The 17841-nt window shown below is 42.9% G+C and overlaps 1 protein-coding gene and 1 long non-coding RNA gene across 5 annotated transcripts in view; one reads left to right on the plus strand and one right to left on the minus strand.

Moving 5' to 3' along the window:
- The window catches only part of DUSP16 (dual specificity phosphatase 16), a 74843-nt gene that overhangs the window by 32486 nt on the left and 24516 nt on the right, over window positions 1–17841 (minus strand). For 3 of the 4 annotated variants that reach the window (XM_074357949.1, XM_074357950.1, XM_074357951.1), the window contains exons 2-3: window positions 4589–5177; window positions 3458–3596 (exon numbers count right to left, since the gene is read on the minus strand). In XM_074357949.1, the coding sequence (XP_074214050.1) occupies window positions 3458–3596; window positions 4589–4816 (367 nt within the window). In that variant the 5' untranslated portion in view covers window positions 4817–5177. Of the gene's footprint in view, window positions 1–134; window positions 225–3457; window positions 3597–4588; window positions 5178–17841 lie in introns of those variants that run through there. The other variant, XM_074357952.1, reaches the window with a different exon arrangement.
- LOC141575959 (uncharacterized) lies at window positions 187–8483 on the plus strand. Its single transcript, XR_012504110.1, has 4 exons — window positions 187–330; window positions 584–700; window positions 6921–7367; window positions 7455–8483. It is a non-coding gene; the product is annotated as an uncharacterized LOC141575959 (long non-coding RNA).

A 17841-nucleotide genomic window follows, 5' to 3' on the forward strand; every position in this document is an offset into this window, starting at 1 on the left:
AAAAAGAGGGAAAGTTGGTCAGACAGGGGTCAAGGTCCCTGACTGAGCAGGCCCACAGATGTGGCCAATATAGGCAGAGTTCACTGGAGGGTCTAAGGTTCAGGATTAGCAGACACGTGGGAATCTGGTCTCACTGATCATCAGCTGTCAAGGTGGCTCAACAGAATCCTCTTCCCTGGGAGAAGCTAAGCTGACTGGACTACCCATTCATTCCGGAGCAGGCCCTGCGGTTCCATATGAAAGAATCAGGTCCAGCAGAACTTCCCCAAACCCATCCCCCTGCCTTCAGGAAGCCTTCATCATTAACGTCCATGTAACTGGGTGCCGTAGGTAAGTTTGGGTCTATCAGTTCCTTGGGAAGGTCCCCCTGTTCTCCTTCTCCAAAGTCATTTTCCTCTGGGTAAGGTGGCCCTGAGAAGGAGAATGGAACTGGGCCACAATTCTTCATATATATTGACCACAAAAAAACACATCTGACGCATCTGACACTTTCTTCCCGAATTATCTTAGAGTAGCTGAAAGCTCTAAAGTGATGGAGAAATTCCTGCAAGAAACCACTGTCTTTCTATTATCACATCCACAGGAGGCTGACAAGCATCTCTAACTGCTGAAAGCAACAGGGGCCGTGTGTAGTGAGATCATCTCCCGCAACCTTGTCATTTCCTGTAGCACCTGTGAGATGCAAGCCTGCTTTTCCAAGGTCAGTTATTTCCCGCCAAGCAAAATATTTACGAAACACTTGTCGATATGCCCTTCTACCCACATCCCTGAAGTGTCCTCTGAGCAGCTGGACCTTGGCAAAAAAAAAAAAACCGCTGCCAAGAACTGATGGCCATGCCATCCCCCCACAGTCTCTACCTCCCTGTCTGCTCTGGGGAACAAACTCACTAACCAAGGGAATTTCCAACTGGCCAGAGACTTTCGGATGGTTGGGGAGGCTTTTAACCATCCAGAACCCTCTCTGAGGTGTCCTAAGAAATATGGCTGCTCAGAAACTCCCAAACAAGGCAATTCAGTCCTTAAAGCTACCTAAGTTAAAGGAAATACAGGGCTCTAGGATGTGGATGATGACATGGTGCTGACAGAACACGTGTGTGGTTCTTGGAGCTGCCCCGATGGATCTGGGACACATTTCCTGTGTGAAGTGGGGGGTGCCAGGGTGTTCTGATCCAGTGCCATCCCACGTGTCTCTAGGACTGACCTAGAATCAGAATGAGCCCCTTTTCTTCCTTCCTGCCTGCTGAGCGCCCCTCCCAAGGCTGCACATGGCTGGTAAGAACCTTCCAGGGACCATTAAGGGAGTGCTCCTTGGGAAAGGGGAGAAAGTGACCTGAATAACTAGAACTCACCCTAGCTCACCCCTCCTGAGTGTCTGCCTGGCCAAGCTGTCAGGTCACAGCCCCACAGGGGAAGCACCTCAGACAAGACAAGGTGGGATAACCACTTCTTGGGGAAGCACATCGTGGTGCGCCCTCCTTAAGAGAAACCCAAAGGAGAGGAAGGGCTAATTTAGGGGTTTAAGATTAGCAGATACAAACTACTATATATAAAATAGATAAACGACAAGGTCCTACTATATAGCGTAGGCAACTATATTCAATTGCTTGTAACAACCTATAATAAAAAAAAATATGTATAACTGAATCACTATGTTGTACACCAGAAACTAACAACATTGTAAATCAACTATACTTCAACTTAAAAAAAAAAACCCAAAATTGCAAAATATAAGGGTTTAACCACTAAATTAATTTCTACTCATTACAAATGCATTATAATATTTACAAGTAATCATTTCAAATAAAGACAGTAACCTTCAATTTTCACTGCTAAGAATGTTCTCCACACCCATTACCACAAATATTTTAATAATTTTAAACTCCCAATCTGCCATTTAATTACTGTCATCCTTAATTACAATAGATTTTAAATGGCTATCCCATCAAAAAAAAAAAAAAAAAAAAAGAAAAAAGAAAGAAAAAGTAAAGAAAAAAGAAAAACCGTGGTTCCATCAATAGGATTCCAAGGTAAAGTCCCCCACAGTGGCTACTGGAAGCATGACCTGAGCTCCTCAACTCAGCAACCGAGGTTAGTGGAACACTAATAACAGTTGTCATATTTAACATAGCTACACTCCCAGTAAAACAATGTGCCTCCCAACGAGCGACAGAACCTAGTGTTACAATTCTCAGTTACAGACCTCTGAAAGCTACATTCTGAGGGAAGCTGGCTTCACTTAAGGATGCCAGGAGGGAGCTCAGACAGAATCACAGCATAGATGAGAGGTGTGGCGACAGGTGACCTGAAAGAGACAGGACACTATGCTTGTTCTTTGAGAACAGAAGCAAAAGCTGAGGAGAGAGAACCGGAGACACGGAAATCTTATTCAAACCTGCAAGAGAGTTTAAAAGTGTGAACACACCAATAACTGATTAATCCTATTCTCTTACAACTGAAACGTCTATACTTCAGTCAGTTGCCAATAACATCAAGCTCACTGGACCCTCCTTGCAACAAAAGATGAAAGATGTGAAAATGATAATATCTGTCCATATTTTGGTTTTCTTAGATAAGATTTTTTAAAGTGCTCTTGCTGATCGCTGTGGCAGAATCTGCTGGACACAGCGGCTTTGTGGTAAAGGTTACTGCGTGTTGTCAAACCGTATTCCCCGCTCCGGGAGCCAGAGTGAGTGAAAGGGCTTTAGTACTGTCTGCAAAACAGGGGAAGCAAGGGATGAACAATCCGCTTTGGAATTTGGTAAAACGGACTCCCACGCTGCCCTCCTCTAGGGCAGATATAAAATATTTAGTCCTTCCCATGCACTTTTTTAAGGTCATCTGGTTGCTAAACATTTGCAAGCTGAGACTTTGTTTTAGTTGTGAAAACAAACAAAAATACCTAAGTAAGTTAGTCTTTAAATATTCTCCCTAGTTGTTAGAAAAAATATTCTATACACATTCTCTTCCTCTCTCACTACTCATAATGTTCAGGCTAGTGACCTCATGGCTGGCATTCACTTTGACTACAAACGTTGAACAGGAGTTCACACTGAATCCTGGTCGGGTTCTCACCCTGGGGGTGGGAACTAAGTAGGAGCTGAGATGTATGTAGAGCATTCGGTGTCCTGGATCACAGGCGAATGAAAAGGTCCCTGGACAGAAGCAGCCGACTTTGAGCGATCCACACGAGCGCAGAGACCTACGTGGCACTTTGAGCTAATAAACACCAAATGAAGAGGTATTTCAGCTAAATCAAAAATACACTGACCAGCGGGAAAGAAAAACAATGCTTGCGTTTGGTAGAACAGTTACGTCAATCAAAAGCTATAAGTAAGCCTCTTTACTCAGTGACCTCAAAGGCGCGTCCATCCAGGGTGCTTCGAGCTCATTGTGAAATACTGCTTCCTCGCGGGCCCAGGGAGATTCCGGGCGCTTTCAATTCTACCACAAGCCTTACCTGCAAGCAGGTGAACAGAGCTGAAGCTCTTCTCCAGTTTACCCAGAAGTACAGTGAGAAAACAGTCTGAAGCCAGAGAGGCAACATCTTGGGAGCTTTGATCGTAAACTACAACCTTCTGGCTGCAGTCAATGTCGACCTAAAAATGCAAACGTGAGGCTGTTAGGAAGGAGGGCGAGAAAAATAAGCCCGTAAACCTCTGCTGTTGAAGCAAATAACTGCTTCCTGTTTTCATTAATAATCTGAACAAAAATGAGATACGGTCAAGTTACTGGATAAACCAAGCATACAAATGGCTTAAATGCTTGTAAAAGTCAACTTTAAAAAGGCAAACTGGATGCTATTTCTGTGTAAATGTGCTCAAAACTCCTCGATTTCAAATCCTTGCCACTATAAAAGGGTAAAAAGCATGTTCAACAAAATAATATGCAAAATAAACATAACAATCCTTGAACTAAAGAAACATTTAAAGGCGCCTTCTGCATAGTAACAAATCAGTTGTTTAGTAAAATTGAAGCACGAACTCGTTTTTATTACTGAACAAAAGAAAGAACTTAACCTACCACAAGATGACATTTTGGGATCCTAAGAATAAGCTTCCTTGAAGATTTTCAAGTTCTGACTATAACCTTACCTTCCCACAAATAAAAAGCACTTCTAATATTAGTTTCTACTTTCTTTCCAAGGCACTTGAAAAGAATTATTTTCAGTACATTTGTAAACAATACAAAACAATGTATTAATGTATGATTAATAATACATACACATTATATACTAATACATAAATACTAATAGTTGAGTATTAATACAATGTATTAGTTATAACTTTCTATTTGTGCTCAAATTAATAAAACCATCTTAGCAGGCCATTAATAGGAAAACAGAGCACTTGATCAAATTAAAACAAGGTAACCTTTCTGTACAGTTCAGAAATATCCTTACATGTGACAATGTTTACAATTAGTAAATTATTTTGAGGTATCTGAAGGTACCAAAGTTTAAAAAAAGCAACCAAAACTTCCTCAATTACTTTCTCCCCTTAAAAATCAAGCTTCATTTGAAATTATTCCCCATTCAGTATGTCCGTTTATTTTAAAAAGGGAAAAAAAAAAAAAAAAAGCAAGCCAGTACCTTATGTTTGGCTGAGTGCTGGATGAGCTCTGTAATTAACACTTTGTCCTGCTGCAACCTTCGCTTCATAAGCTTGGAGCAGTTGATATTAATGGCTTCCAAAATGTGGGATGTATTGTATTCCACGAATGGCCGGCTGTCAATTAGCAGCACTTTTTCCGTTCCACTTTCCAGCAGAGCCACCAGCCTCTCAGTAACAATTTGAGTTCCAATCATCTCATGGGCCATGACAACAATAGGTCCTCTTTTCCCACCTCCTCCTTTAATTTGCCACGATGATGTAATGGTGGGGTGCTCAAAGGCTCAGCCACTCCATTGTGCTGAAATGTATGAGGTCAGGCTGGTGGTGACGGAAGAGGAGAGTTAAGCCCATTTTCAGCAGGAGCCCTCCAAGTGAATGTCTCTTTCTCTTTCCCGTTGATGTGCTCTCGCAAAGGCCTCCTGCCACAAAGCAGCCCCTCACATTTGATTCATAAAGAGATGACTGGAATAACCATTCCAACAAAAGATGCTTTGGGGCAGCAAGCGCATTACATCATTCTTTACCTCTGCTTCCTCGCTCCAACGGCTTTACACGGGGCTCAAAAGCCTACACGGAGAGAGAATGACAGACGGAAAACAAAACACGGGGTCAAAAGAAGAAAGAGCATCAGATTAGAGAGAGTGTATGATTCATAATATTTACTCCATTAATCTAATTCCATACTTGATGCACTGTTTCATTTGAACAAACAAACAAAAAGGACAAACAGGTATGGCTTCAGAAAACGTACTAATGATAATTCAGTTTCACCTCACAATACAAAACCTCAGAAGACAAAATAAGACCTAGTCATAAATTACAATCACCTGGGGGCCCAGAACTAATTGACTATTCGTATGAGATTAGAAATGCTATAAAAAGCCACTCAGAGTATTATTATTCCAAATGAGTTTCCTCCATCTTATCTGCTTATTTCTTGGAAAAAGCTGAGAACAACCTAGGGCCAGGTGAGCAATCTACATGATCAGGACAAAAAAAATCTCTTCTGATGGCTTGAGAATTACTGTGATGGTAGATGTGTGTCTGTGAGCAGCCCCTTTAAATCACTCTCAGGAAGAAGAGGCAGGAAAAATGGGAGGCTCTATGAATTTCAGCTGCCTTCTAAGGAAGAGGAAGGACAAAAATGACCGATAAGGCTGACTTGCCAAGTGCTAAGCTGATTGCTGGGGGCCTGTGATGTGCCCAGCTCCGCCCCAGGCAGCCTCACAGCTCAGACTCTGGCCAGTTGGTACCCCAGTTCCCCGGTCCCTCACAGGCTCACTCCTGTTTTTCTTGTGCCTCATTCTTGAGAGAATCACTGACTCCCAGCCTGAGAAAATCTCACACCTTAGCCCTGGATTCTAGGTCAGCAACCAGGCACACAGAGCCCATAATGCTGGACCTGCTGCTTCCCTGTTCCTGCCAACCTGCTGAGATGGACCCTCTCCTAGTAAATGCTAGTTGGAGTTTTGTGCCCATTGCTTAGACCTCATCCTGACCTTTAATATTCTCACATTCCTAACTCCAGGATCCATCTCCGCTTATAGGAAATGCTCTACTACACAAAACTAGGCATCCACTGTTGGCATTGAACTTCTAGAGGATAAACCATTTAGTGGCAGAGGTTTTGTATTATATTTCTTACCTCCACCGTGCTATGCACATAAGATACTCAATTTACATGGTCACAAGTAAGCAGAATCCTCCTTGTTACAAAAATGACTTAAGAAACTGAATAATTCATATTTGATGAACTGATTTTAGATCAGGATAGTCAAATCCTCAAACAGCACTGGGTCCTACTTCCTAATCTCAGGCTTAAAAACTAGAAACTGAAGCAGAGAGAAGCAAGCGGGAGCGGGCTGGAGAGAGAAGTGGCCTTGCGCTTTTTTACTGGTTATGTAACTTTGGACAAACCATACTAACCTCTCTGAACCACACTTTCCTCATCGATAAAATGGAGATATAATATTGGCCTTGTCTCCTCACAGTTTATTTTGAGGAGAAAACTGTCTGTTTTTATCTAAAGGGAGTGAGTGAGAAAGCAACTAGTCATCACACAGAGAAAGGAGGGAAATGCTGTAAAGATGCTAGCGGTGAGCAGGGCTACCTTGCATCTGGAATCTGAACGGCAACCCTCGGCAGATAAGAGAGCAGTTCCATCCTCCTGCAGTCCAGCTTCAACCAAGCAGTGCCCCTTCTCCCAGAGCCGGACACACATGGAGTTAGGACACCGTCTCAGCCACCCTCACATCTGACAGATCAGCCCCATGTAATACAGTATTTGTACATTTCTTATCTTCACTCTAGGAGTGTATGTATTCTCTGTCTTGCTTAATGGCCATGAAGCACAAAAGCCATCTCTACCTTCAACTGAAGAAACCAGAGCAGAGAATGCATCCTAGTCAATCAGCTGACACATGTGTGCAGAGCACCACCCAGGGTCATCAGTGCTGGGTCAAGCCCTGACCACCTGCTGACACCATCCACAGCCACGCAAGGTCCTGTGCTCATGCTGGCTGCCTCCCATACCAGGGCTCCTACTCCAGGGTTACCCTGTTTTCCTAAGAGCTTGTCCCCATAGTGAAGCTGGATGAGACAGAATGACGTGGCCCATCCACTTGGTACCTGGCGGCACAGAAAGCGGACACCCGAAAACAGGGGCAAGTGGCCCTGACTCCAGCAACGGCCCTGTGTTTCCGGGCCCTACTGGCTCCTCACGGTGACAAAGCTGGAACGGACAAAGCAGTTATCTGGGTTAGCAGATGGAGGGACACAGGGAGGGGGAAGACCACAAACATGCAAAAGCTGAGTAAGAAAGTTCTCATCTCTGCTTCCCTTCAGCCAACTCTGAAAAGCCCACACCGCTGAAACCAAAGGCAGGCTACGGCCGACAGGTCCACCCAGGAGGAAACGGTCACTCTGGCCTGGAGAACCAGAGTTCCAGATAAAAAAAGACCCTTTTCCTGGCCAAGACTTGTCTGCTCAGTGACTCTAATACGAGGATGCACTGAAGCAAGAGAGCGAAGGTGAGCTGAGAATAAAGCTACCCCCCCTGCTGCAGTGAGGCTGGCTGGGGCCCTCCTAGGGCACCTGAGTGGCCACGGTCTGATCTTCCGTGGTCCCAGGTGGCTGTGGGCGAGGCCGAGCCCTGCAAGGGGGTGTGGAAGGTGGGGAACAATAACCTTGCACCTCATTTACTTGCAGCTGGAGAATTCTGGGGAAGTCCTCATCCCGGGCTACAACTCTCATTTAGAAATTTCTCTGTACTCATTGTTCATTCTGAAGAATGTCAATATTCTTCTGTATGATAATTGTGGTAGTGGTTGCATGACTATATATATTTGTCAAAGCTCATGAATTCATACTTAGCAACGAACACATTTTATTGTATATGAAAAAAAAAGAAAGTCAGTACTCTGAGATCAGGGACATGCCTGTGACAGTTTTGTTCTCAAAACCTTTTGCATCAAGTAGGATTTGAAAGATGACAAGAGAATATTTTATTGTTGGCAACACCAGCTAATCTTACCCAAAATTTCTACAAGGCAAAAGTAATAAAAATTTTAAGACGGAACACAGGGCAGGCCAGCTTTGCTATTTATTTTCTATTTACTTAGCCAATTTTTAAAGTTTTAATTAATTTCTTTCTATTTATAATAAAGAATATACTCACGTAGTTCAAAATATATATATAAAACCTGTATACATACAATGAATATGTATACTTTACCTACCCAATGTATGTCCATTAAACTTCAATAAAGCTGTTAAAACTGCCATTATACTGAAATTCCAACAAATACATTGATATGAAAAAAATGGAATCTGTTGAGTATCTCTGTCTTTCATCTGTCCAGGTCCTCCTCTGTCTAACTGGTAACCACTGTTGATAGTTTCTTCTGATTTCTTCCAAAGACTTTTTTTAATGAATGTAAAATAAAACACTATACACTCTCTTCCTTTTCCTTCTTTGTTCAGCTGGTTACAAGGTGTGTACGCTGTTAGCATCTTGCTTTCTCTTTCACTTAAAATACTCCAATCTGATTTTCTTCCACACTTAATGGGAATGTGATACAACTTGTATATCCACGGGCCTTTCACAGCTGCACTTTTGGGAATCTAAATAAAACATGTAGAAACACTTAACCTTGAAAGACAACTCCCCCTCTCTTCTAGCATTACACCTGCTCAGTCAGCTGTTTACCTGAGGGCCGAAAAGCTGGAGAGTAATTCACAACGGTGGGCCTGAAGGGTCAGCAAACTGCTGGAGGGCATCCTAACGGGAGAGGGTCCTCTGGGACTACTCTGACTTAAGAGGAGTTTCAACTGTGACACACACATTCATGGAAATATGAAGTGATCTCTTAAAGGACCCCCTGCTGCAACTCTGGCTGTTCCTGCCCAGACAGAGGGCGGCACCACGAGTTCCCTGTATGGTGGTCGGGAGGCCACTGAAGGTCAACACTGGCGGGGTGTCTCCTGCCAGAGGCTGAAGGCTGTCAGCCACGTCACTCAGCTGCTGCTCCTGTCCCTGCGGACCCCGAGGGAGGTGTTCAAGGCCTCCCAGCTGGGCCGCCTTTCAGGCTGCCCGGGGCTTGTGCTGAGCAGGCCCTGGACCACACTGTCGCCAAGGAGATGGGGCCGGGGTAGCAGGGAGCCTCTCTTCCCAAGAGGAGATTGACCATCGAGGAAGTCTGGGAGGCAACTGGCCCTGCAGAAGACTGCTAAATAACCCTTCTCTACACGTACAAGGCAGTTTTCTATTAAAAAAAAAGGAGTCAATAAACCAGTATTTATCATACCAAAGACTAGTAACCTTAACCAGGGCTACTAAACAAATACTTACAAAGTATCCCAGTTTCAGAAATAAAAAATTTAAAGGACTTTATTATGCAGGGATAGAGAGAGGTGGAGGCAACATATTAGTGTAACAAAATACACAGATCAGGGAACAGGGTGGGCAACTTGTTCTAAAGAAGGGCCAACTGTGGTGTATTTTACATTTCAGCCAGCAATTTATATTTCATATTTTATAACATTTAATATTGACATAAATTATGTCTAAACCTTCCCCTTTTAATATATAATGTTTTAAGGTTTTCTGTGTAATTTATATCTTAGATTCCATTTGGTTACCTATGGAAATGTACCTAAGACTTTATAATGGAAGTCAGTGTTTTATTTATTGAAATTCACTCTCCATCCAGCTTTGCAAGAGTACAGGATACCACTGAGTCAGTCAGAGAACCGGAAGACTTCTCTTGACCAATTTAATTAGAAGGACAAGCTTGATCTCCAGAATATATAAGCAGCTCATACGACTCAATAAGAAGAAAATAAACAACCCAATCCAAAAATGGACAGAAGAACTAAACAAGCAATTCTCCAAGGAAGACATACAATGATCAATAGACACATGAAAAAATGCTCAATATCACTAATTATCAGAGAAATGCAAATCAAAACTACAATGAGGTATCACCTCACACCAGTCAGAATGGCCATCATTCAAAAGTCCACAAATGACAAATGCTGGAGAGGCTGTGGAGAAAAGGGAACCCTCCTACACTGCTGGTGGGAATGCAGTTTGGTACAGCCACTGTGGAAAACAGTATGGAGATTCCTCAAAAGACTAGGAATAGACTTACCATATGACCCAGGAATCCCGCTCTTGGGCTTATATCCAGAAGGAACCCTACTTCAGGATGACACCTGCACCCCAATGTTCATAGCAGCATTATTTACAATAGCCAAGACATGGAAACACCCTAAATGTCCATCAACAGATGATTGGATAAAGAAGATGTAGTATATTTATATAATGGAATACTACTCAGCCATAAAAACCGACAACATAACGCCATTTGCAACAACATGGATGCTCCTGGAGAATGTCATTCTAAGTGAAGTAAGCCAGAAAGAGAAAGAAAAATACCATATGAGATCGCTCATAAGTGGAATCTAAAAAACAAACAAACAAACAAAGCATAAATACAGAACAGAAACAGACTCATAGACATAGAATACAGACTTGTGGTTGCCAGGGGGTCGGAGGGTGGGAAGGGATAGACTGGGATTTCAAAATTGTAGAACAGATAAACAAGATTATACTGTATAGCACAGGGAAATATACACAAAATCTTATGGTAGCTCACAGAGAAAAAAATGTGACAGTGAGTGTGTATATGTCCATGTATGACTGAAAAATTGTGCTGAACACTGGAATTTGACACAACATTGTAAAATGATTATAAATCAATAAAAAATGTTAAAAAAAATCATTACCAACAACAACAACAAAAAAGATGTGGTATTTATACAATGGAATACTACTCAGCCATAAAAAGGATAAAATAATGCCATTTGCAGCAACATGGATAGACCTGCACATCATCATTCTAAGTGAAGTAAGCCAGAAAGAGAAATAAAAATGTCATGATATCATTTATATGTGGAATCTGAAAAAAGAAAAGGACACAAATGAACTACTTGTTATTTCTAACTTAGATGATTAATTTCTTGAATATGTGTAAGCACATTTGACTGTTCTTTATGATTGGATTACTGCATTCTGTTATTTCTTACTTTGTGGTTGGCTTTATTTCTTTGATAATTATGTAAGTTTAAAAAGCTAAAGCTCTAAACTGTTCTTAAAAACAATGAGGAGTACATATATCTTGATTTAAAAAAAAAGGACAATATAAAGTTCTACTATAAAAACCAATATTTGCCATTAGAGTAACTGGCTGAGAGGAAAGTGTTTTGTTTGGATTGTAGCCTTTCCTTTACTTGTAGCCTTTAAAGCTAGTGCCCAACCAGAACATTTTTTAAAGACTCAGGTCGTTTTTAAATGACTCTATTTAGCATCTTCTCAGAGCATTCTACTCTTTTCAGCCTTCAGACAGGGTCCTGGCTCTGGGCAGTCTCACGGCGCTGGGTCACCCCCTAAGAAAGTGGTGAGTCCCTTTCCCACACGCCATCTCCCCTCCACGCCGCCCGACTGCCCACAGCAGGACCCGCGGCGGCGGGTGAGGGATGGCCCCGAGAACTGATGGTCTGCAGAGGGGGACCTGGAGGGGGCACGTGTCCGTTTTACACTATTACTTTTACGCACGACTTCTCAGCAGAGGGCAAAGGCTGGGCCAGGCTTCGTTCAGGGAGGAGAGCTGTTGAGCCCTGTTTGCTTGAGCTTGAGCTCAAGTTCAAATTCTCAGAGAATTTATGGAAAGGATAAAATCAGGTGAGAAGTTTACTGTTACTAAACTACAAGCCACTCTTAAATTTTTTTTTCCACCCCCAATAAAACTGAAGAAAGAGGCAACAAGATACACCAGCAGGGCCTTACTCACAGCCTTCCAACAGGAGAAAAACCAAACAAATCAAAAGGGAAAAAAAAAGCGGGCCACGCACCTGGAAGAAGAGCATCTTGGACTTTGACCACCTTAGTTCTACAGTGATTGGAGCAACTCTGCCTCCCATGCTGTGGGGTAACCCTGAAGGAAATTCTGAGGTCTGGTATTTGATAAAACACATTCAACAGAAAAACAAAAGCAAAACAAAAGAAATCTTCCCTAAAGCCGAGAAGGGGAGCTTAAACGTGTTTTTCAGTCACCTACTCACGACTTGACCGTCTTTTCTTACCCCACAGGAGAGGACACAATCTGACTGGTGGCAGCAGTGGCAGGACAGGGGTGCTTGAGTCACTGCGCAGATGCAGCGGGGCTGAAAGGACCTGTCCTCATCAGAGGCTCGGGTTCTTCACATGCGTCTCAAGGATCCACAGACAGAGGCTGGAAGAGCAGCCACCCTTCAAAGACTAAATAGAGCACCTTTCTGCAGACACAGGCCAGCCAGGCAGAGTTCTGATCTGTGAGAAGCCTTCACCGAGCTCCTGCTGAGGAAGCGTGCTGCCCTCTGGGTTCTGGCCCAGCTGAAGCCTCCTGTTTGTGCTCACCTGTTTCACTGGCTTCTCCCTCCCCACCTGCCTCTTTCCTTCCTCCACACCAGGTATCTCTCCCGGATGGTACCCTCCCATCCATCCTGCCTCAAGGGGTTGATAATACTAATATAAATGTACAACCTTCATCCATGCACCACATTTGGCCCACCCTCCCCCAAACAGCAAAATTCCACTACATAAGAGATAAGGTGTTCTTTCCTGAGAAAGGACTAAATTACTAAAAATATTACAACCAAAGTAAACATGACCAACAATGAAAGATGGTCATAATATATTAACAGAATAAAATCCAGGTACAGAACAGTAGGTAAAGCAAAACCTCAAACACCCACATACATACAAACACACAAACATATATTAAAAAATGTCATAATAGTTTTGCTTGAGTAAGTAAAGGTAATACTTTTTATATTCTTTGATTTCCCATAAACTTGGAAAGTGCAGAAAAATTTAGAAAAAGGGCATGACACACCCACAGAGCCGGGTCCTGGTGGCTCTGGTCTGGCTGGCATTCCTCTTTGCCAGCACTGTCAAGAAAGGTCTGGGTTTGCCAATGAAAAAATGGGCAGAAGGCCTAAACAGACATTTCTCCAAAGACGACATACAGCTGGCCAACAGACATAGGGAAAGATGCTCAATTTTGCTAATTATTAGAGAAATGCAAATTAAAACTACAAGGAGGTATCACCTTATACCAGTCAGAATGGCTATCATTAAAAAGTCTATAAATAATAAATGCTGGAGAGGGTGTGGAGAAAAGAGATTCCTCCTACACTGTCGGTGGGAATGTGAACTAGTGTAGCCATCATGGAAACAGTATGGAGGTTCCTTAAAAAACTAAAAATAGCGTTACCATGTGATCCAGCAATACCACTGCTGGGTATATACCTGGAAAAGATGAAAATGCTAATTCGAAAAGATACAGGCATCCAGTGTTCACAGCAGCACAATTTACAACAGCCAAGACATGGAAGCAACCTAAATGTCCACTGGCAGATGACTGGATAAAGATGTGGTGTGTGTGCAAGTGTGTGTGTATACATATGTGTAGATATATATATATACATACATACACATCAACAGTGGGATATTATTCAGTCATAAAAAAGAATGAAATAACGCCATTTACAGCAACATGGATGGACCTAGAGGTTATCATACTGAGGTAAGTCAGAAAGACAAATATGTATTATTTATATGTGGAATCCTAAAGAAATGATAAATGAACTTATTTACAAAAAGGAAATAGACTTACAGACATAGAAAACAAACGTACGGTTACCAAAAGGGAAGAGGGGAGGGATAAATTAGGAGTCTGGGATAAACAGATACTAACTACTATATATAAAACAGATAACAAGGATTCACTGTCTAGCACAGGGAACCATATTCAATATCTTGAATAACCTATAATGGAAAATAATCTGAAAAAGAATACATATACATATTTTTACGTATATATAAATGTATAACTGAGTCACTCTGCTGTACACCTGAAACTAACACAACACTGTAAATCAACTATACTTCAATAGGAAAAAAAAAAGTGTGAGTTTGGGCAAGGCAAGAAGATGAAGAAATACAATGCAGGGAAAGTGATGTTTACCCTCAAGGTAAAAGCTGAATTTCTACTTCACAAAAGGACTTACAAAGGATTATTTTAATAACAATAATGTTGGGGGGGAAGGTGAGAAAAATTAAATTTTAAATTACACACTTGCGACTACAAATCCGGACTTTAAAAACAGATCAGCTGGGATATGACTCTTGATACAGAAGGATTTTTCTGTATACAAAGGACTTATCACTAGCTTTTTAAAATTAATATATTTCTTAACACTCTTAAAGTGTGTTTCATTTTATAAAGTCTTCAAAGTAAACCTACCTAAAACATCACAAATGAAACACAGTGTGACTGTTTGTTACTCCTCTCACTGGAAAAGCAGATTCTTTCAATGGCCTATACAGTGGTCCGTCACTGTCCTCAGCTCCTAAACGGACGCGCACAACAGAACTTGAACAGATTCCAGGCATGGCCTTCAAGCCTGGACCACACCTGCTTCCAAGGCCCTGAGGCTAAAAATAACCCTGGGGCCTCAAAAATGGGGCACGAGCCAGGCTCAGGGGGAGCTGCCGGCCCCTTGCTCAGCCCCACTGGCGGGAGCTACAAAGCTTTGCAAGCACAAAACCCTCCACCACAGGCTTCCCTCTGACTCTGCCACCCACCTCCATCCGAGGTCTGCTCGGTTCCTTTTCCCTTGATACCAAAAGTAATCCTAGGAATTCAGAAACAAGTGAGGTTTTATGGTGTATTATTTAAAAAGCAAAACAAAACTGTACACCGGGACTCAGGAGATCTTGTTCCTAATTTCAGCGCCTCTACGAAGATGCTAAAATGTCACAGCAAGAGTCACCCGACATCCTCCAGCTGGCTGTTTCCTCACCTGCGATCATGGGACACCTGATTTCACTAAGAATACGGTGAGACAGCCGTCAGTGCGTCCCGGGTCTGCGCGAGGTGCCCTCACAAGGGCAGAGCAGCAGGGCTGATGGGATCCTTAAGCCGTTAAGCCATTAAGGAGCTCCGGTTTACAGCCCACAACCCACAGACTAAAATGGGTAACTGCCGGACAACGGCCCACAGACGTCCTGGCCAGGGGATAATTTCCTTTGTGGTGGTGGGGTTTCCAAGGACTGCTCGGAGACAACGACTTCCACTTCTCTGCCAGCCCCACGGTTTGCTGGATTCCTCTCTGGGGCTGTTACTCCATTAGGTAAGAAATAAGGAAAGGGAGGGAGGCCGGTCTCTGAAGGCTCCGGCGGTGCTAACTTGAGTCGTGGCATCTGTCTTTGCACTTCCCCGTCTGAGGCCCAGGGAGTTCCTGGGATCAGGAAGCTGCACCCTGGGGCAAAGTGGGTGACAGGGCCAGGACCTGGGCCGAAGAATCACACCTCGACAGGACAGAAGGCGACCACACTCCGGCAGGGCAGCCCGAGATGGGACTCAGAACGTCCCTGTCCTCACCCCGCAGTTACTTTTTCCACTTTGCCGTTTTCACCTCCCACCTTTTCCCTACAGTGTGGCTCTCCCACGTCATCCACCTGCAACTTCTGTGCCCTTATTTGTCCTCAAAGGCTGTGACTTCCCCATCTCTCTCCCTCTCCTCTTCATATTCATCTTAATTTCTATCCTCATGACTAAAACCAAGTCTCTTTCTTTCTAAGGTTAACCCCTTGTCATTAATCCATTTTCCTTTTTTTCGCAGTGGGGAACTGCCAAGGCCCTGGATGTGTTGCTATTGTAACCAGTAATCATGACTGCTTTGAGACGGTCATTCCTGGATTAGGTATATTGACGACCTTTAAAATCTTTTGATTATTTGTTACCATAAAATAAAAAGTTTTATTCTGGAGGAGAGAGGTAAAATGTTTCCAGTGTGGTATTTCACATGTGGTTAGACTGAGTAGACATAATTACTTCATTAGCCCTCAACTGCCCTAATGATCTAGACACTAAAAGTTAAACCCTCTCTAAACCTCAGAGGAAGACAATATAAATCCTCAATGTTTTCGCACTGGATTACTTAGAAACTAAGAAGATCTGAATTGCCCTGTGACCAAGGGCTCAGACTGCGAAGCGGGAAGCAAGCCCCGCCCGTGTGGACAAAGCTGTCCTCATCCAGAGTCTGACTGGCACCTGTGTCAGCAGTGTCCCCCCGCCGCCCCCCAACTTCCTCCACCACCAGCCTCGGGAGAGCACAAACCCTGTCCTGAGGACCTTGGAAGAGAAATCAGAAAAGGCAGAGAGGAACACTAAAGGCCCCCTAGCTCAGCTCCCAGGAGCTCTGTTGGCAAATTAAAAAAAAAAAAAAGGATTTCCCACACAATTTGAATAGCAAAATAAATAGTAATGGATTATAACCCACAGAATAAAATAAATACCCATGAGTCCAAAAAAAAAAAAAAAAAAGAAAAGAAATCTCCCATGAAACACTTGCTCTACAATGAAAGTCTGAAAGAACGCTGTTTCTATTTGCTATTTTTTTTTCTTTTTTAAGAGGCTGTTCTGTCATCTCTGGACAGCACCCTAGCTACCTCCCTCTGCGGATTCCAGTGTGATGTCAGTCAGGTCCGGGCTCGCCACGTGGCAGGGAACACCTTCCTATCAAAGTCTCAATTTCCCACTCTGAAAAACAACGATGTCTATTGGTTTAAGCGAAATTAACCTAGATTTCTAAACCAGTGTGAGGTACTGTGGGAGAAACAGAATAGATGGCAGGTCCCTGATGTTAATGAGTTGAGTAAATAGTTGAAAAATGACATTTGGACACATACAAAAGGATAATGTGTTGGCCAACAAACAGCAGGTCAAAGAGGGAGGCTTCCTAGGGTTTTGAAGGAAAACAGGGACATGAACTTCCAGAGAGAAGAAGGAAGAAAATTCCAGAGGAAGGAAATGCAGGAGCAGAGGTAGAGAGAGGCTGCGTGCAGCTGTTCCTGGCCAGAGCACAGATTACACCACGAGTAAGAAATAAACTGGCGAAGGAGGAGGGGCTGCTGGTGACGCACCTGGACGCCTAAGCCAGCGCGAGCTGTATGCACAGAACACAAGAACGTTATGGAAGAATGTCTCTCTGGGAACCTCCTGCAGCTCGAAACGAGGAGAAAATGGGAGCGAGGAGACTAACCAGTTATAACCCTTACAGTTTCAGTTATCTGAGGATGGGCTCTGCCTGGGATGGGGACTGTAAAAGCTGACAGGAAATCCAAGGCAGCGTGCCAGGCACAAAACATACCCTCATTAAATTATGGGCTTCCAGACTGGCAGTGCCCATGAAAAGCACTGTTTAGGCTTCATTATTAAATTATTCCACCATAAGAACATCTGAAAATACCTTAATACCTATTCTGTCTCTGCTGCAGATGAGCCAATATCAAGCAAAATGAGCAATATGTACACGTTCAAGTTTTATTAGTCAGGGCACTGTTTGTAAGCTAAAAGAATCAGGCATAATAAAAGGTCAAAAGGAGTTTGGGATTAGCAGACAAAAACCACTATATATAAAACAGATAAACAACAAGGTCCTACAGTCTAGCACAGGGAACTATATTCAATATCTTATAATAACCTATAATGAAAAAGAATATGAAAAAAAAATGTGTAAGTAAATCACTATGCTGTACCCCAGAAACTAACACAACATTGTAAATCAACTATACTTCAATTTCAAAAAAAAAGCATTAAAAAATGAAGTGAGCAGAACATGA

This window comes from Camelus bactrianus, chromosome 34, assembly GCF_048773025.1.
Source record: "Camelus bactrianus isolate YW-2024 breed Bactrian camel chromosome 34, ASM4877302v1, whole genome shotgun sequence".
NCBI lineage: Eukaryota > Metazoa > Chordata > Mammalia > Artiodactyla > Camelidae > Camelus > Camelus bactrianus.